Source organism: Artemia sp. Qi Xiang Cuo, chromosome 9, assembly GCF_049724085.1.
Source record: "Artemia sp. Qi Xiang Cuo chromosome 9, ASM4972408v1, whole genome shotgun sequence".
In the NCBI taxonomy this organism is placed as follows: domain Eukaryota; kingdom Metazoa; phylum Arthropoda; class Branchiopoda; order Anostraca; family Artemiidae; genus Artemia; species Artemia sp. Qi Xiang Cuo.
Window position 1 is genome coordinate 3,524,218 of NC_142802.1, and position 22,029 is coordinate 3,546,246.

At 35.7% G+C, this 22,029-nt stretch overlaps 1 protein-coding gene across 1 annotated transcript in view; it reads right to left on the minus strand.

Moving 5' to 3' along the window:
- LOC148948239 (semaphorin-1A-like) overlaps window positions 1-22,029 on the minus strand; it is a 418,473-nt gene that overhangs the window by 112,050 nt on the left and 284,394 nt on the right. Inside the window, exon 5 of the mRNA XM_089094665.1 lies at window positions 20,888-21,029. Coding sequence (XP_088950791.1) covers window positions 20,888-21,029 — 142 coding nt within the window. The remainder of the gene's footprint in view (window positions 1-20,887; window positions 21,030-22,029) is intronic.

Consider the following 22,029-nt stretch of genomic DNA (forward strand, 5'->3'; position numbering starts at 1 on the left):
GCCATTTTTATTCGTTCGACTCTAAGATCTAGTGTATTCGAAATCATTGATAATTTTCTGCCGATTTGTGTTTAGGGCTGTGTTTTATTAACGCATTTTCGCCAAAAAATTACCTTGATGAGTGTTCTTTTACATATTCTAGTGATAAACTCGGCTAGTTCATTAGCCTTATTAGATCCTTAAGCCTTCAATGCATATTAGTTGGTGACTTCAATTGCAACTTGAATGAACCGCTCTTATCTAGGTCTTTACGTTCTACGTTTTTGCTTAGTATTTTTGGAGACCAGTTAGACCTCAAGTGCAAAGATTTAAATTTTACACATGTACACACCTCGATGTCCAGATCAGATCTCGATCACGTCGTTGCGTCCACAAATCTCAGGATTTCGCCTGTCAAGGTTGTGCTTGATTTTCAGCTGTCTGATCACTTACCAACACAGTTCTCAGCTGAGATTCCTTGCCACAGCCCAGATACACAAACGCAAACAACTTCGAAAACACCTCCTAGGTCTCGCCGTGATTGGCGTAAAATTAAACCTGTTTTATTGCAAGAAGAAGCCGCCAGAGTCCTTAGTAAGATCCGTGTCCCTTTCCATCTTCTCTCTGGATTAACTGCTCTTTCAAGGGAGGAAACACAACAATCAGTTGACCTTTATTGAGCATAAATTGGTCATTCCCTTTGCTGTTCTGAAAAAGCTGCTACCTTGCTAAGTGGACCCAGTCATCATACCCTTCCTGGCTGGTCTTAAAATCCACAGTCAGTGGATATCCATTCTAAGTCTAAATTTTGGCTTTAATTTTGAGTTTCTTGTGGACGACCCCGTTCGGGGGTAGTCAATTCACTCCGCCTGCTCACAAAAAGAAAATTCGCAAAGGAGCTAAAAGCTCACAGAAAAAAGATGATTGATATCGAATCTACACGGGCCAAAATTAATCCTTCTCTCCTTTGGTGTTTTCTGTCCTCTAAAAGCGATGAGTCTTTATCCGCATCTGCTATCCCTGATTCTGAATGGTACGCATATTATGGGTCAGAATTTTCGCCTCCTGACCCAGCCCTCAATGAAAGATACGAAGCTGAGTTAAACGACTGCTTAAATAGTTTTCCTCGGAGTGACTATCTTGTAACGGAGGGATCTGTGTGCAAGGCTACCTCTCACTTAAAACCTAAACAATCTTTTGGGATTGATGGGATCAGTAAACTTCATTTAAAAAGTGGTGAGCCTGCTCTTATTAGTCATTTAACCCTCCTGATGCAGATTATCCTCATTCAGGGTATTGTCCCAACCACTTTCTCAATTGGAGATCTTACGCCAGTTCCTAAAAAAGGAAATGTTACCATGCAATGCTCCTCTTTCCGTCCAATCACGGTTGCTACCTCTCTCTGCAAGTTATTTAAACATTTATTCGTAGATGAGTTTGAAAAACTGTGTTGCAGTCCACCAAGACAATTCGGTTTCCAACGCGGCATTAGTTGTGCGGAAGCGCTCCATGTCGTTGCATATGCACTCCTGGATGCACACAAATCAGGAGAAAGTCTAACGATCGGGGGCTTAGACCTGCAGAGAGCGTTTGATTCATTGATTCATGCACTTATGTTGCTAAACTCAGCTAAAAGAGGAGTGAACTCAAATATCATCCGGGCTTTCCGTGATCTTTATTCTCGCCTTCGCGTGCGACTCAAGCTCCCTCCCGATAAAGGCCTTCCGCCAGCCCCACGGTCAGCTTTGATACCAGTCCGTAAAGGTGCCCGTCAGGGAGCAGTTTTATCCCCCAATTTCTTCAACAACTAGGTTATTGAACCTCAGAACAGCTGTTGGTTATTCAACCGGTTCAGGTTAATTGGTGTATCCCGAGTATTCTTTACTGACGACACGTTGATTCTCAGCCAGACTCTTAACTACCTTTAAGAAACATTTTCATGTTTGCAGTCCAAATACAAGAAAGTTAGTCTGTGATTAATATCTCAAAATTCAGAAGTCTTACCTTACAATTGGAAGAATGACCCTCCTACTAATATCACACTAGGTGATTGCTCATTAAAACCAGTTGATAAAATAGTATATCTGGGGCTGCCAATAGATTCCTCATTACAGCATACCCGCTCCCTCCTGATCTCGCATCTTGAACGGCGAATATCCAGCTCCTATGCTTTGATCGTTAAATCCACTCTGAGATTTAACCATCCACTACTGGCAAGTATTTACAACGCTACCGCTCTGCCACATATATTATATGTGACCCCTTTCTGGAATTTATTGGCAAACTGTGAAAAGTCTAAAATCCGCTCTTTATTTTTCTGTTTTGCAAAGTACCTACTAAAATTGCCACCTTGGACAAAAAATAGTTTTCTGATTCGGCGCTACAACCTAGCGGACCCAAATCTAGCTGTTGAGACACTTATTAGCCGGCAAAAAACAAAACCAGCAATTCTAAAGCACGAGTGGGCAAGCTTGCTTGTTTAATTTTCCCTCTTGTTTCCTTCTTTTTTTTCTTCTTTTTTTTTTCTCCTTTCAAAAGTTGTTGTCTTTGTGGCTATTTTCGAAGAAGTTGTTGTTTCTGTTGTAATCTTTGAGTATGTTATCTTTCAGTTTCCACTTTTCGTACTATTTTGTATACTATTTAAGAAGTTGTTGCTTTTGTTGTTATTATTTTTTTCTTTTCTTTAGTATATTATCGTTTTGTTTCCTCTTTTCGCATTTTTGTATACTCTGTCATTGTACATTTATTGTATACGACGGGTTTTCAATATATATTATATATATTATTATTATTATATCTATTTGGTCATTTACCCATTCTGGGGTCTTAGACCGTAATATAATTATAATGTGTCTTAGACTGTGGTTACCCATTATACCCTGACACCTTTTTTTTATGAGCATCCACTTCCGGCCTAATACCAGGCGCAAGAAATTCATCCATATTACAAACTCAGGTTGAAAAGCTATCGAAAAATTGTGCGAAAAATATAATGAAACTTTCCTTGCATTCTGAATGTTATGGAATCACAACTAAATTATCAGATAATTATCCTACACATAAGTACAGGTCAAAATAAAAAAGAGCTCTGAGAACAAACAAAATAAACCCCCCCCAAACAAACTAAAACAAACACCCCTCCAACAAAAACAAACTCCCTCCAAGCATGCCGTCGTAAAATTGAAAGTACTTCACTGAACGCAAAAAATAAATAAAGGCAAATTGACCTTTACACACTCGGTTTATTGCTTGCATACCGTGATCTTCTTGAAAAACAGTGTTATTTAAGTTTAAAGGAATACTTAGAAACAAACAGAAAATCTTCCTCTGCTCTGTTTTGTTCCAAGCTTTTAGCATATCACTTTCAAATTTACGGATAAATATGCTCCAGAGGCTCAGAGGCGATAATTGATAATAGGTACAGCCCACTAAGAGGCTGTTTTTTTTTCTAGCAGTGAGAGCAACAACCTTTATTCCATTTTTTTGCTTTCAGTAAAGCGCTAGTCAATTTTATGAGGGCAGAAGTAGAGGGGTGATAATTTTGTTCCTTTTAAGCTTCAACTTCGTTCTATCAGCCCATTTAATCCTTGGGGCATATATACCTAATTATTAGGCATTCAATCTATATCCAGTATGTTCAAAACCTAGAGTAAAAGAAAATCAGACTGAAACAACAATTACAGAAATTTTTATTGTTACTCAAGGTTAAAACTTATGAAATGTCAAAAGGGCCGGGAACCCGTTATTATTATTATTATTATTGGTACTGTTCCACTAAAGAATTCAAGTTTGGTTAATGCTAATAATAAAAAAAAAATGGGATGTATATATAATAGTTTAGAAACAAATTTGGGCTATATATTTACACATTAGGGGGGGGGGGGGTAAAGCAGATCATATATTAAATACGTAACCTAACCTAACCTCGAAAATAACTTTATATTTTTCGGGGGAAAATTGACATCCTGGTATTTTCTGGGCTAAAAAAAGGATCTATATAGGTCTACTACCATCTACTACACAAAAGTGTAGTAGTTGAAATGTGTAGTAAATGCGTACTACACGAGCAGGTGAGTTTTCATTTAGAGAGCTTGCTTCTGCTGTACTTGACCTTCTTGCACTTCCAGTGTCAAACGTGTAATCACTTCTAGTGATTACACCTGATTGGTCTATACCTTCTTTCAACAACCTGTGACAACACAAACGGTGTAATTCAGTTACACCTTTTCAGATTCTTTTCCTTACTTCTGTAAGTATTGGTTCGAGGTTCCTATAAGGTTTATTTTTAATTTGTTCGTCAACATTACACTTTTCTATAGTATATATATATATATATATATATATATATATATATATATATATATATATATATATATATATATATATATATATATATATATATATATATAAGTTCTGTCACAAACATGTAATACCAAAATAAAGACTACCAAACATACGCTGCATACCGAATTGAGACCACATTATTCAATTATGCCTTTTTCAGATTCCTTTACTTCTGCAAGGATTGATTCGTGGTTCCTATAAGGTTAATTTTTTATTTGTTTGTGAAAATTGCATTTTTCTTCATTTTTGTTCTTTTTTTAAATATATGTTAATTAAATATATGTATATAGTAAGGATTAAAATATTGAATCCCGCTACAAAGATACCCTAACCCAGTGGTTCTGAAACTTATTTAGACACTATACCCCTTTTTATCCACAAAATATTTTAGGTATCCCTTCTCAGTAACTAAGTAACTATACTAAGTAAACTATAGCTAAAATATAAATAAAATTGCCAGTTTCAGAGTTAAAGGGTTGTTTTATTTTTTTTGTTGGTTGGCCACGTACCCCCTAAAATGATTTGCGTACCCCCAAGGGGTACGCGTACCACAGTTTGAGAACCACTGCCCTAACCAAACACAAGAGTACCACACACACGCCACATACTGAATTTCAACCACGTTATTCAGCTACGTAAAGTCTACCTTTTATATGAAGCCCTGAGGGAAAAATTATTTCGATGAAGGCTTAAAATATTGTTTTTGTAGTCAAAAAAAGAAGAAAAAATAATAATAATGTGATATGCGTCCTTTTGTGTGTAGCCCAACAAATTACGATTTACTTTTTTATAATTTCAGGTAACATAATTTACACGTAAAAAGGCTTAAGCAATAGAAACAAACTATAAGCCCAAAAAGAAGATTAGGACAAATCGTTAAATTGCAACACAACTGGAACGAAATTGATTGCCATTTAAAAAGACATTCTCCGCAAGAATAAACCGCCTTTTTGAAAAACTCGCTCAACCAGAGGATCGAGGGATTTAGTTTAACAAAAGGAAGACACAAGCCGTTCATTTATTGATGTGGAAACTTGGGGAACAAAAAATGACTGCTTCTCCATTTTTTTTTCTCAATTTCAATTCCATCAACTCATTTTGAAGTATTTCAAATAACAAATGACGATCTGCAAACAGCCAATATTTCAGCTTCAAAAGATACATTCCTATTTATCCAACCTGATCTTCTCTGAAGCTTATGCTTTGTGTGCCTATGTCTACAAGAAATTTCCTGGCCTCCAAGACTGTGATTTCTGACTTTTTTTTCACAACCATAAAATTTGAATTAATAGATAAAATTTATAAAACTGATCATAAAAAACTCTCCCAAGACCTTGATGATTATTAAGATTGTCCGCATAAAGTTTCTGTAATTTGCATCACCTTTTACCCTAGTTTTGACAACCACCCAAGCCTCTGACGAAGCAGGAATTCTCAAAAATTGATTCACGCATATTGCTGGTCTCGAGGAAGAAAAGAACTACAAAAGCGAAAAAAATACATAACTTGTTAAGAATCCAGTAAACACGCGAGAAAGATCGCATCGAAATCTAAAAAATGCTTTATGAAAAACAGATTTCCGCTGTCTTGTGAGATATTGCTCACTCCGTGACAGAGATTTAAACTTTAGTTTTTTGGGGGTTAAAGGGGCAAAAAGGGTACCTAGGTTAGGTTAGGTTACGTTACGTATTTAATATATGCTATATTTACCCCCCCCCCCCCCCCTTTAACGTGCAAATATATAGCCCAAACTTGTTCATAAACTATTATATTTTCATTACATTTTGTTTTATTTCCTTAGCATTAACGAAACTTCACTTATCGCGTGTTTACTGGATTCTTAACAAGTACAAAAAATACTCGAGCGGTAAGCGACTGGACCTGAATTTACTACCGTTTGAAAAACAAGACATTCTCTGTAACACTGGACAAACTTTTTTTTCCTTATCCCTCAGCCAGATGAGCCAATTTATTTCCATAAAAAAAACCATCCCATAGCATATTTATTAAAACGGAAACTTGGGGTACTTCAATGTCATCATTACTCCAGGTTCTTCTCAAGTTCCGTTCCATCAAATTATGTGGAATTATTTCAAAAGACCAATTTTCCTCTTTGAAGATTAGTTATATCTAGTTGACTTAGGGTAGTTAAATAAACATGAACTGTGAACTATTTATTGATAAGAACTCGGATTAATTTACTGTTTTCATATTAACGAAAAAAAGATATTCGCGTTTGAGATGAACGAGAAGAAAGATTGATTGAGCGGAGAGAGGTAAATGGAAAGAGAGAAACACAGAGAAAAAGGGGGGGGAGTAGGAGAGGGAAAACAACAATTAGGAAAATGAAGACATGATGGTACCTCTATATCATTCTTTTCTTTTTTTAACTTTTCAATTTAGAAACGCCGTGAACACTACTGGCTAACATCGTTCCCAAGCGTACACACATCTATTATAAAACTTTAAGATGCAGAAAGAGTTGGGTTCTTTCTTTGGTCGAACATTAGATATTTCCTGTTTGTTAAAGTGTTTCCTATTTCCTGTCCTGTTTCCTGATTTTCCTATTTTCTGTTTGTTAGTTTTGATCCATTTTATGCGTTGTGGTCAGTTCGCACATTAACCCTGTCATTTGTGTTTTTGTTCAATTGGTTCCTAACATTTTTTTTTCTTTCTATGTGGTGCTAGTTCGGAATTCCCGTCAAAGTTACTTTGAAAAAAAATCTAATTTTAATTTCTAAAGAAAGAAAAAAAAGAAAAAAAAATAACAAAAAAACGTCGAACAGAATTGACAAAAAAAAGAATTGGTTTGTCTCCAACAAAATCTGAGGGCGAACTAAATACAGCAATCACCATAGCTTCCACAATAAAGAAGAGAAAAATCGCTCCGCCAAGCAAAAACCTTAATAACAAAGATATTTTCTATTTTCTAGTGCAACAATAGAAGATCGAAGCTTTTTCATCCAGATGTTCTCAGAAAATCATTAATGAGAAACCAACTCCATTATTTCCAATTCCACGCCACGTCAAATGCCTAAAAGTGCCATTTTACGCTTGAAATTTCTCACTAAATGCTAATAGCATTCATTGGAAAATTTCCCTGGAAAAGAGAACACAAAAGCAAAATATTCTTCTCGAGTTAAACAAAATACTGGAAAAGATTGTACAATGACTTCAGATATATTTCTTAAAATATAAGATTCAGTTAAGTGCATCTTTTATTTTTCTATTAAAAACATTTCAGAGGGAGAAAAAATCGTTCAAATGAAGAAGAAACATGCAAATAAGAAGGTAGACTTACTCCTATAGAAATATTTCAACATATCTATAATGAAAGCGTTTAGGCCAAGGAACTCAAATAAATATAATTTGAAGAATTTAAACTTGGCAAAAAGGTTCCTTTGAAATGTAAACGGTAAAAAGGTAAGGAATACGGCACTTAAATTTTACAGTCCCTATCGGCGGTGCTGATCTCCGTTTCATGGCCCTTCAGCCAGGAAGTGCAAGGGTGGTTGGGGCCAGTCATCCTTTGCTTTCACACACTTTTCCTGTTTACCTTCCCCAGATTTCTCCAGGTTCCCATTCAGAGCTAGGTCGACTCTGGTTGAGCTTACAGTCACACCGATGAAATGTGCTATGGAATAAATGTGCTTTGAAGGAAGTTAGTCACATCCGCTAGTTGAAATAGGAGCAAGTGTTAATAATTTTTCATGCTAGAAGTGCATCTTACATTTTTATTTAATGTTTAGAAGTGCGTCTTAAGATTTGATTGGCTGAAAAACTGATAAAAGAAAGCAGTTTAGGGAATAGTCAGGGGGTCGAGTCCAGTGTTACCAACGCGGTACAATTATACCGTTTCTGGTACAATTTGGAGGTCCTGATAGAATACGGTACATAAGGAAATTTTTTGGTACAATAAAATTTTCTAGTACATTTCGGATTTACTTGCACCTTTCCGATTCGGACATCTATTCAAGTTTTAGTTAGTCAAAAATTTTCTTCTTGTTGGGGCAAAATTTTAACCTACTATTCAGATGGTACAAATTAATCTTTTGTGGTACGATTTTAGTTGAAAAACCCCGTACAATTTATTCCAAGGTGTAGGCAACAGTGGTCGAGTCTGAGATCTGTTGTTTCGAGAATATTGTATCGTCATTTTCATTCAACCAAACAAGTTCAAAGTGCAATTTGTCCAAATATGCCTTTGCATGCAGCTTGTTTTGGTTTTGGATGGCCTATTTATGGTTTAGAAATGTATTCCACAGGAGAGGTAGTAAAAGGGGTGGTACTGGGTAAATCTGTCAAAACAGCAAATAATAGGCAAAGTATATGTCAGAAGAATTGTGGAAAATATCACAAAACTATGAGATTTCAAAGAACAGCTGCGTAGACTTGTCCCCTACTGTGGGGGGTCACCATACCTGATGGTAAAAGTTTCTTCTTCATTTTTGATTATGTTTGTCAAAATATACTATTTGTTGTCAATTACCTGGAAACTTTAGTCTGTTACTGCTCAGACACCCAACACCATGGGATCATAATTGAGTATAATGCCGTGTACTATAGTGTTAATAGCATGAGGCTAAAAATTTGGGAAATTCGTGTAGACATGAGGCAGGACTAAGGGTACAGCCGTGGAGCAACGTATAGGCTCGGAGGGTCAAGAACTTAAAATTGCGTAAACTGGCTGAAGTGGAAACTCCTTAGCAAGAACTGCCTACAGGTTATTCAGACAATAAAAAAGGAGCTCCTTTAAAGTCTTATGAACATCAAAGAAGTCCTCAAGACTTTCTCCAAGAAGTCATCTAGGCCACAAAGAAGAAATGACTTTAAAGTCCTAAGGACATCAAAATAAAAACACTTTTTGTCCTCTGGATGGATCTTAGGTCTATTCATACCTGAAAACTCAAGTTTTGTACGATCTTTTCTTTTCACTGCTTCATAATTATGAAGCTTTAAGGCAATAACACGTTTGTCACTGTTGCCACATTGAATCGCGAAATCAACTGAGCTTTAGTTTAACTGGACAACGCTTTTCGTTCGTAAAAAGCGCAAAAACCAATAATATTTTGATTCCCAAAGATCATCACACAAAGATCCCAAAGGAAAGGTACAGCTTATTAAGCTGTTTAGTGCCATGTGTTTTTAGCTTATTTTTTGCTGAGTATTCAACCACGTTTCTTCTTTTAATTTGGCACAAGCTATAACCAAAAACTGCACAACTGTTAATGGAAGTCTTTTTAATAAAAATTGATATTTTTATTCTGTCCAATTTTTAAGATATATACGGTAGTGTGGGTTTCCAGTCCAACAATAATTGTTCGCTTTGATAATCAAAAATGCGACATACGCCATTTTTTTTTTTTCAGGAGAGCCATAAAACTGAAAAAAATTGTCGGGTGTGGTCGTTCTGAAGGATGATGCTAATGGAGATAAAGGGAACCTATTCTAAACCAAATTGTTATGCTCTCTTCAGTGGTATAAATTAACAAGTATTCCGAGCGAATTCAAAACTGTTCCATTTTATGGGGTATGTCTCCTTTCTCCTTGACAAAAAAGGATACAAATGCCAGGTCCCCATGTTATAGCTCCGCAAGATAATCCTCTTCTGTCATTCTGAATTGCAACAAGACCCGATAAAATAGAGACATACGCCCCTTAATGGCGGATGCCTTTTTTTTATCTTCGTAACGGTACAAGATAAGGCAATTCTGACTGCACAATTTGACTCCTCGGACTGAGTTTACCCACGACACATACATAACTCATTTTCAACAAAATTGCATATGTCGCCCTTTTAATTCTAACAATCATATATAATATGATTATATAATATTACATAATATAATATATAATATTATATGTTAATATATGATATAATATGTTATATGAATAGAACAATAATTCTAACAATCAGATTTCATATTCACTGTCCTTGTTAGTTACAGGTTTTCCTAATAAGATGAATTGATCCCGAAATATCAATCTTAATCCGTGGACATGCTTAGATAATACAAAATAATTTCTTGGTTTACAACAAGAATTAGAGGGATATGAAAGCTTTCAAATTTAGTTTCTCAACACTGGATGAAACAGATTTTAGAGTTCATTACAGAAACTCTCCACCTAGTGAGGTCGCGTGATTACCAGACCAATAGCAATTCAAAGTCAATTTATAGCCTCGAATAAGTTCACCTCAAGTTCCCCTAATGGTTTCACGCCGATACATATTAGCTGTGACAATTTAGGTAAAAATGAAACTAGGGTTGGAGGCAAATATTAAGTTTTGGCAGGATATATTGAAGATATATTCGCCACGGCAGTTAATATCGTGGTATTTAGAAGGGATGTAGTTATGCTAAGTTTTTGCTAATAATTGATATTATTAAATAAAATAATAATAATAAAAATCGACGTTTGGTGTGTCATAGTATTTAAAACAAAACGAGCGGAAATATAGTTTTATGCTATCCATGGCATGTAAAATAAGAAAAAATGTAATAAATAGTGTGTACGTCAATAACTTATTTCTATTTTAGTTTAACCAGCTAGATACACTTAATCATTTCTTTTCTTAATTTCAAATCATGAGAAGTCTCCAAATAAGAGGGGGTGGTAATTTCCCACAACTCTGCAAATGTGCCTACTGAATGACTTTCAGGAATACCGTAAGTCATTTCATAAAAGAGATATATATATATATATATATATCCCCCTTTGGTTTTGCGCAAGACGCTATTAGATCATCATTAGATTCCCAACAAGAAATTTATAGATAGAGGGCACTTTTTTCACTTTCAAAATTTCGTTTATATGACCTATTAATTTAGTTATTAATCTAATTCGCTAGCAGACTAAAGGTGTTGATGTCAGCCCTGATTTTTCTATTGGCGACTATGAGTGGGACTAGTGGCACTATGACAACCCGATGGGTGAAACCCGGTATATCCCGGTGGGTGAAACCATTTACATGATGCGCAAGCAATACTTATACAGCGTAGTTATCACGGAGAAATTGATTGACTGAAAATGGCAAAATCTATTTTCCTGGCTAGCAGCAAACAGATTTTCTGTTAATAATACTAGTCTAGATGTTTTAAATTAAAAAAAAAAATCTTAGATCACTCACCGACAAATGGTAGTGAAAAAGTTTTCTTCACTCACCGACATATGGTGATTGTAGTGAGATAGTTTAAAGCAGAATATTTTCTACATCTTAGTCTTTGCTCAACTGAGTAAGAGTATGTAAAGTAAAAGACTTGCCCAGTTAAAGAAATAAAACAAGATATATGAAGCAGCCGTCCACTCTTTGCTTCTATACGGATATCAGAGATGGTCCTTACAGGTCTGTGCTAAGAGTATGATATGAACTGATTGGTTGAATTATCAGTGAATTGATAAAAAAAAACCGCAACAACAGAACACATGACGTGGTTTAGCCATGTCTATCGGAAACTATTAACATTCTAACAATTTAACATATACAATCTAACAATCTAACTATAACAATCTAACAATAACAATTAAATAACAATCTCGTAAAATGGGTGGTGCATTGTAAACGGAGGAAGCAGAGAAGAAAAGTAAAGACAAGGCTAAACGCAGTGCAACATTGACCTCAGACCAAGTCGTGGGTTCTGTCACCTCGGATGAAGGTGGGAAAAAAAGACTAGAGATCTCCATTGCAGTCTCAAACGACCATGTAGCCTAGATGCGTTCAACAATAATCTGTCAAATCATGCCACTAGAGAGAGCTGAATAGCCTGGGTCCAGACACAAGAATTATGATTATCCTCTTTACCAGGAATATGCTAACAATTGCTGCTGTCGATCTTTATATTTTATTGAATATATGACAAACATTTTTTCAGGATAATTGGTTCAAATTTTGCACCTAATTCTTGAACCGGAAAATGTTTTTCAGTACTATCTACGACAACTATTTTTATTCCTGCAATTCCCTTTTATATATTGAGTTGGAAAGCTCAAAATTGGCAGATGATGGACCAGTATATGTTTTAGGCCTCACTACCTAAGGGGGAGAGGGGGCAAGGTAGCTTAATAGGAGTGTAATAATATAAAATAAAAGGAATTGTTTTGTTTATAATGTATTTATAGCTAATCCTTATACTTGAAGAGGGGAAGATATATTCTTAAATAATCTCTTAGCAAAAATTTTCATACTCATCAATTCTACTCCAAAAGGAGCGCCTTAGCTCCGCCTTCGAGTTCAACTGAGATAGACCTTTGCAATCGCCTCGATTGACCAAAACAAAACCAGTTGACATTAGCATTCGCTTTGATTCAGACCAAATTAAATAATGAGTGATAGTGAGTTAGTGATTGGATTGTTGGACAATTTAATCGATGAAGATTATGATCGTGAGAGGCGTGGCAGGCAATATAAAGCTCATTCGCGTCGCAGAATACTCTCAAGTGATAGCGATCAAACAAATGGCTCTCGGAGCCCAGGATTTCAAACTCGTGCTCGGTATGGCTCTCGGAGCCCTGAAATTAGTTCTAGGAACAAAAAATCTTGCTCTCGGAGCCCCACAAAAATCCATGACACAAAGCGGAAGGCTTCTCCGAAAAACACAAAGGTAAAAGATTAAAAGAAGACACGGCAAATAACGCTCGATTCAGAAAGATTTCTTAAGAACGTTCTGGTGCCAAAGAGGGTCCCAAGATCCATAAGAAACTTGCCAAAGTTGCAAATAGAACTTTTTTTCAGCCTTTGGAAATAGTGAAGCTAAAAGAATTATTTGAGCACCACCCTAGGCCTGCGAATACCGAAAAAATTGTTCCTCCAAAGGTGAATAGTGAAATTTGGGCTATTCTCTCATCACAGGCTAAACAGAGGGATGCTAAGGCACTTCAAGTGCAGCGGACAATTGCTCACTCAACAGTGTTTTAGAGGCAGCAAATGCGATTCTGGAGCTAGAAAATGAGCATATTAAAGAAAAGGTTGTCAAAAACCTTACTGATGCAGTTCACATGCTTGGCCTCACCAATTACGATCTAAGTTTAAAAAGACGTCATGCGATGAAATTCGAATTAAGCCCAGATCCCACTGTAGCATCAGCTTTATGTGCTCCTGAAGTCAAAGTCACGGAGAACGTTTTCGGCAAAGATATTGCCAAAACAACCTCTAAAGTTAAATCCGTGGTGGATTTGAAAAAATCCTTTAGAAAACCACAAAAAGTGCAAGGGGGGGCCAACCGTTATCGCCGATGGCAGAAAAAGGCCCCCCGTCCAAATTATCGCAGAAAGCAGGGCCAGGACCGTCAAGAGAGGTCCAAATTCCAGAATTTCCAGAAAAGGGAGCGCAAATAGCTGGTATGTACTATTTATCATACCCCGCTCTTGATTTTTATGATTTTGTTGTTAATTTCAATAGGCAGTCACAACATTTGGCTGATAACTTTAAAGCGGGGAGAATTATTAAGTACGTCTCAAAATGGCAGTCAATAACCAGTGATTTGAATATTTTGAATATTTTAGCCTCATGCCACAAGAATGAATTTGAGATAACACCACTAAGAGCTTTGAAAACAAAAAACTAAAGTTTTACGTTTGAAAAAATAGAGGCTATAAGAAAAGAATTTGATATTTTATTGCATAAAGGTGCTATTGTTAAAGTACCCGACTTCAGAATAAAGGAAATACGTTGTATTTCTCCCGTTTTTACAGTCCCAAAGAAAGATTGGTCTCCCCGGTTTATTCTTAATCTTAAAAATTTTAATGAAAACATTAAATATTACCATTTTAAAATGGAAAGTGTTCATTCTGCGATTCTTTTGATGACAAAAATTGTTATATGGCCTCTATTAACCTAGTCGAGTTTTATTATTAATTCCCTGTTGATTTTGAAGATCAAATGTGGCTTTGTTTTCAAGTTGACCTTTGTTATGCGTTCACTTCAATGCCGAATTGCTTATCATCTGCCCCGAGGGTTCTTACGAAACTTATGAAACCTGTTATCTCTCTGCTTCGAAGAAAAGGGTATTTGTCAGTTACGTATTTAGACGATTCTCTCCTTCTGGGAAGGTCATATTTAGAGTGTCAAAATAATGTCTATGAAACAGCGAAATTACTGTCAGAACTGGGGTTTGTGATCCACCCGCGAAAGTCAGTTCTCATTCCAAGCCAACAAATAGAATTTCTGGGCTTTTTGTTAGATTCGCGATCAATGCGTATTTTCCTGCCGGAAAGAAAAATTAAAAAAAGTTATACATTTGGTTTCAAAAATTCTTAGTCAAAAATTGACTACGATTCAAGAATTGGCTGAAACTCTTGGCGTTCTTGTTTCAACATTTCCAGCAGTAGAATTAGGGCCCTTATATTACCGAAAAGATGAATCGTGGAAAACTCAAGCATTAAGGTACGCGAAAGGTAATTTTGCGGCAAGGATAACTTTACCATCCGATGTAAATTTGGAATTACAATGGTGGTTGAATATTGCCAATCCTGCTTCTAAAGCAATTGAGTCTAGATCAATTGACAAATATTTGTGTAGTGATGCGTCGAAACTAGGTTGGGCACTCGTGGATGAATATTCCATGAAAACGGTCACAGGTGAGTGGTCCTCAGAAGAGAAGAGATTTGATATCAATGTCTTAGAAACGAAGGCCGTTTATCTGGGATTAAAGTGTTTTGCCCATGATATTAAAGGCATGCATGTTCGGCTGCGTTCTGACAATATAACCACAGTAGCTTATATAAATAAAATGGGAGGATCAAAATCTAAATTTTGTAATTATTTCGCAAATAAGGTCTGGCAGGTAGTACTGCAGGGCAAAGGATGGATATCTGCAGAACATGTGCCTGGGGTTGTTAATATTGAGGATAAGGCATCACAAAAATTTGATAATGAAAAGGAATGGAAATTGGATTCTGAAATATTTAATATTTTGAATTTTTTGGTATGTCAGTCAGTAGATATTGATTTGTTTGTGACTAGATTAAATTTTCAGATTAAACAATTTGTTTCTTGGAAACCAGATCCAGAATCTTTTTTCGTAGATGCGTTTGCAATGAATTGGAAGCCTTATTTCTTTTATGCATTCCCCCCCATTCAGTTTACTTCTGAGGACCCTTCAGAAGGTGGAAACAGATCAGGCCACTGGTATTTTGATCTTTCCAAATTGGATCACACAAGTATGGTATCCCTTACTATTAAAGCTTTTAATAGGAAGTCCAATATTTCTACCAAATGATAATTTTACCTTGTCTCTCCCACAGAAATCGACCTTGCACCATCCATTTTCCAAGACGTTACACCTAGCGGCTTGCGTCGTCTCCGGCAAGGGCTTCACCACCAAGGATATTCTCCCTCCACAGTCGATATTATCATGGATGGGTGGCGGGATTCAACTAGGCGCCAGTACAAAGTTTACATTGAAAAATGGATCGACTTTTGTGGAAGAAACACAATCCAGGCCTTGGAGGCAACTCTACCGGAGACTTTGACATTTCTTACGGAACTTTTTCACTCAGGTGTTGGATACAGTGCTATTAATACTGCGAGGAGTGCTTTATCGGCAATTCTACCAAGCCTTCAGTTAGGCAGTAATCACATCACCAAGAAGTTTATGAGAGGTGTCTTTAATAGAAGGCCTAGTCTACCCAAGATTTCAAGTATTTGGGATGTAAAATGTGTATTCGATCTCTTTAGACTGCCAGCTTGGGATATCGAAAATCTTCAATTAAAGACACTAACACAAAAACTAGCAGTTTTATTGATTTTATCAGCTTGTGAAAGAGTTCAGTTTTTGGCCAGTTTATCACTTAGTAGTATGGTACATAATGAAGATAGGAGTTTTGACCTTCAAATAATTTTGCTTGTAAAAACATCTACCCGAGGAAAAAAAACAAATGATTAGATTCGTTGGCATTTTCTATATGCTTTAGGTGTGCTTATAATTAACAGAGATATAATTTTTATCATGCAATATCATCATCAGAGACACAGAACACATTTCATTACATATAGTCATTCTCAGACTGCCTTTCCTAAGCCCTCTTTATTTCGATGGATGAAAGAAGTTTTATTTCTTGCAGGTCTCGATCTCAGTGTTTATGGTGCTCATAGCACACGGTCTGCCTCAACGTCCCACCTTAAAGCAAGAGGAATTGATGTAAATCAAATCATAAAATATGTAGGCTGGAAAAATGCCAAAACGTTTGAAGGGTTTTATAATAAACCAATTGAAAGTGGTCAGCAGTTATCTGTCTTTTGAATATATTCACTGTAATTTGTTATATTTGAAATATCTTCCTATAAATGAATTTTTTTACAACAGCCTCTTTTAATGAATAGGGCTATTATTCATCATTAGTGTTGGTATAGCTCATGCTGAACTTTAAAATCTCAGTTGAACTCGAAGGCGGAGCTAAGGCGCTCCTTTTGTATTATAATTGATAAATTAAACAAAAACTTACCAATTTTGATTTTTTATTGTAATTCTACTCCAAAGAAGGAGCGCCAGCGTAGCTGAGAGTTCAACCGCCCGCCCAATTTCCCTTCCCGATTGAACTCTCAGTGTTTCATCATGAGCTTAACCACCGCATATTATAATGACTGTTGAACTCTCAGCTACGCTGGCGCTCCTTCTTTGGAGTAGAATTACAATCAAACTTCAAACTTGGTAAGTTTTTGTTTAATTTATCAATTAACTAATAATACACACTCGTCACAGCGTTAAGCCACTTAAGGCCGGCACACTGACAAATACTCTTCCTTCACCCCTCGTCCTTAACACCTCATTTCACACAACCATCAAAGCGTTAAGCCACCCGAGACAGGCAGACTGATAAATCCTCCTCATTCAACCCGTCCAGTTTCACATTCTTCTTTGAGCAGACCTCTTACCAAAGTTTTTGAAAAGAAGAATTTTTTGACAAAAAATTTTTTGGGGTTCTCAAAATTAGTAGGCATTCAAATTCTAACAAATAACAAGAAATGCTGCTTGCTCATTAATCTGGCACAAATCGACTTTGGCTGCCCCAAAAAGTTTTGTTTATTTACATAAATTTGAATTTTCCCTTAAAAGTACTCATTTCCCTTAAAAAATATTTTATAATATAAAATAATATTATATATATATAATATTATAATATAATATTATAATATAAAATATAAAATAGTTTTCTATTAATGGGACGAGAATTTTTTTTTCAATTAATGCGACAAGATTTAATTTTCGGTGGTTTCGAACATATAACTTTTCTCAACTTCAGAGCAACCAATTAAAAATTATTTGCATTTGAAAAGATCTTCAGAAATTGGGCCAAAACTTAACAAAACTGAACATTTTTAGTTAGTGTTACAAAGCGAAAACTTTAAAATCTTTTTCACCGTTAAACAAAATTATATCTAATGTCGTCCAGTATTCATAAAATGGTCGTAAATTAAGAAATCATAAAAATAATCACAAATAATGCCAAATAAAGACTAACTATGATAAGGTACTGAAAAGACAAAAATCAAGCAAGTTCATTGACCCTCCTCATTCATAAAAAAAAACCCTGCTCGAATATCAATCCAACGTTCATTCTGACATATATGTTAACAGAAATCCTTAAAAGTTGAGGGGAAAACAGAAATCCTTAAAAGTTGAAATAAAAACTGTTCAACAGTAAAGAATATACATGTCAATTATACTTAAATATGTATGTTGTATATTATTGAAAATCGTTTGTATTGTAGTTTGTTAATATGTGTTGTCTCGTGTCAGTGCCTTGATCAGACAATCCACCAGACAGGTCGTTGTGTTCTTAACCAAGTGTCCTGGGTAGCTGTTATGTTTAAAATATGGGTTCTTATTTTTTTTTCCATAAATATTTTTATTGGCATATTCAAAATAAAAAATTAAGAATTGGAAAAATATTATAGGAAACTTTTACGATCCACGGTAGTGCACCAGTTGGGCAGCGCGGGGTGGAGGGGAGGGAAGGGGTTTAGAATCCAAAAAACCAAAGATGTCTCCGCCCTGATTAAAAAAAATACCTTTTTGTTGCATTTTTATAAAAGAAACTGAATAAAAATTCCTTGCCCTGTCTCCTACATTTTCGTCAATTTTTGTTACTATTTTAGAGAATTAACTAGAATAAATCTACTTCTTCAGCGAATATTTTTTCTTTCAAATGTTGCTTAGGATGAAGGTTTTATTTATTTTTAAAGTGGGATTCACGACAAGTGTAGCACTTCATGTTCCAAAAAAGAAAAGAAAACAGAATTTACCGCACAATTAGAAAACTTAAAACGAATAAAGAACTTGAACTTTATTGTCCAGTCTTAAAGACAAATAGAAAAAAATATATGTAAAATCCTTTCATCCACTAAGAGAAATTTGAATAAATCATTTCAAACAGTTCGTGGTAACGAACTGTAAGTAAGAAGCGACCCGGCTCAATAGCAACCGAAACCCTAAAAAACGAAATTTTGATACCAGTAGATACATCAAAAGAATCAGATTTCTATGCTGATTTCAAATACATAAGTTTCATCAAATTTTTCGAAAAAGGGGGAAACACCCCCTAATAGTGACAGAATCTTAATGAAAATCAAACCATCAGATTCAACGTATCAGCGAACCCTACTGTAGATGTTTCAAGCTCCTATCTGCAAAAATGTGGAATTTTGTATTTTTTGTCAGAAGAAAGATCACGGATGGGTGTTTATTTGTTTTTTTTTCCAGGCGTGATCTCATCAATCAAGTAGTCCTAGAATATCGTGAGAGGGCTCATTCGAACAGAAATTAAGAGTTCTAGTGCCCTTTTTAAGTGACCAAAAAATTGGAGGGCAACTTGGTCCCCTCCCAAGCTCCCTTTTTTCCCAAAGTCACCCGATAAAAATGTTGAGATAGCCATTTTGTTCAGCATAGTCGAAAATCTAATAAATATGTCTTTGAGGATGACTTATTCCCCCACAGTTCCCGGGGGAAGGGCTGTAAGTTATGAACTTTGCCCATTGTTTACATATAGTATTGGTTATATTGGTTATTGGGAAGTATACAGAAGTTTTCAGGAGGGATTTTTTCTGGGTAGGGGAGGGGAGGGGTCATATAAGGGGGTTAAGTGGGAGGATCTTTCCATGGAGGATGTTTCCTTGGGGGAAGGGACATTTCTATGAAGAGGGCGCCGGAGTTCCCAGCATTATTTAAAAAAAGATCTGAAATTAAATAAAAAAAACAAGTTTTTTCACCTGAAAGTAAGGAGCAACATTGAAACTTAAAACGAACAGAAATTATTACGCATATGAGGGGGTTTCCTCCCTAGTCAATACCTCGCACTTTACGCTAAAGTTTTTTTTAGTACTTTCAAAAGAGCTATCTATTCTAATTAAATGACCTTTGTGATTCAGGGATTTGTGATTCGAACAAAATTCGTTCTTTAGCGTAAAGAGCGAGGTATTGACTAGGGGGAAAGCCCACTAATATACGTAATAATTTCTGTTCGTTTTAAGTTTCAATGTTGCTCCTTACCTTCAGTTGAAAAAAATTGTTTTTTTTTTAAATTTAATCGTATTTAAGAATTTCATAATTTCCCTTGAAGTCTGAATGAGAAACTAGACAACTGTTGCCAAGGAGTGCACACTGCTGCAAGTCTACAAAATTTCAAGTTTTTGGCCCTTTCAAACTTCAGTTGATTTCACAACTGTGTCGCTATTCCTGTCTCAAGTGTACACGAAACAACCTCAAACGGCCTCAAAACTCCATGGGCCAAAACCCTATTGTGTATAAATTATTGATGTTTACCCCAGTGACGTAATTTGAACGGGGAAGGGGGGGGCGCTGCCCCCTACCGACCCAAGTCCCCCCAGACCCCAAGTCCAGACACACACACCAGATCTCAGTCCCCCCCAACTGAAATTTAGTTTCTGCAAAAAATCTTATCAAAATTAAGACAAGCTTGCTTAATTCAAGCATCCAGGGAAACAGGTTAGTTTTCTTTAGTATATCTTTGCATTTATGGTAATATATGACTTACTTTTTCATTTTTCACTCTTATTTTCACTTGATTTGAGAATATTGACACCAACTTTGCCCCTCCCCAAAGGATTTTGACGAAATTACGCCACTAAGTGCTAACAAATAAAACACTTTGAATGGGGATAGATTTAAAGTTATTTTAAGTTTGCAAAGTATTTGATGGAACTCCCAACATAGACATGTAACTTCTTTCTGTACAAAAAGTATCGATTAGTGAGCCCAGATGGAGTTATGAGAAGCGTATTAGAAATCTTTCTGCTAGAAGCCAGGAGTCTTCCCACCTTCGTCATTTCTGCTTATCCCATGTTTGCAGTTGTCTAAATGCATTTTCTTTCTGTGGCTTCTTTTTGTTTTTCTTGTTCTTAATCCATCGTTTTTGGGAATGCCAATATGACAAGTTATAAATTACATAATGATGATGATGATGATAATATAATGAAAAAGAAGATATTTAGCGGTTTTGCAGCGTAATCAAACAATACAGGAAGAGCGATTACCTTATATGGTGCATTCAAAGCAAAACCCCGTTTATTTGATTACCAACAGCCGCCAAACAAAGACAATATACTTACGTATTTCATTGAAATAAAAAGGAAAGTCTCCAGGAATGGAGCAATTAAGTCGCCCTTTTAGAAAGGTTGTCCAACGAAACTTGAATCGATGAGGACCTCCTCTGTCTTGTTTACACACCCTCGCAATCCTGCTGTAAATGCTCTGAAAAGAAAATCAAAATTTCAGACAAGATAAGAAGAAAATTAAAAGCAAGTCTCAGGCACGTACCAAATTTGTTGAATGTGCAAAATTATATACAAATTATGCTAAACATTGCAGTTGCAGTTTTTAAACTGACTGATGATTTAGTCTCTTTTCGTATGAGTCCAATTTAAGTGACGCTGGTTATTCTCAATTTTGGTGTCAATTTTTTTTTTTTGATAATATATTGCCTATATTACTAATAATTTAATTGTTTATTAATTATCGGTTCTTTTAATAATATTGCTTTAAGTAAAGTTCTAAAAGGGTTCTTGATTGAATAATTTCCTTGTTTCTGTTATTTATGTATATCGGAGTAAATGAATCATTTGTTGAGAGTGTTCTGAGTTCAAGACCATCGGGCGCAAGTGTCGTTTAACTGTTTTTTTTTTTACCGTTTCTTTTCATATTTAGACTAGTTAATATGATTATCTACTGTATATCTTTTTTAATTCACTGTTTATTTTTTTTTTTTTTTTTTTTTTTTTTTTTTTACCAATTACGGCCTGATACAATGATGTTCATATTATTTATGTTTGTTCCGTATTTAGGAGCCTAAAAAAAAGAAAACAAACATGTCGCGTACCTACAGAGCAGTGCATAATTGTGTTTTTCTATCTCGTTTTGTGTAATTTGTTCTAAGTGCTGATTTAGATCTTAGCTCCAGCTTTCGTCACTACAAACCACATGTATAACTCCTAAGTTTATGTGTATTGCTTCTTTTTTTTTGCTTATTGCTCCGTCTTTTCCTTTTTTGTATGACGGGTTTTCCAATAAATAATAATAATAAACAGCCTATATGATGCTGGACTTTCATATGAAATAGTCTACTGACGGATGTTATCCTTGAAAACCCTTAGAGTGGCGCGCCACTCTAAGTGAACCTAGATCAACCCAACTTTTTGGATATCTCTCTCACGATGACTCTGTTTGTGTGTCGTGTCTGTGCGTGTCTCGTCTC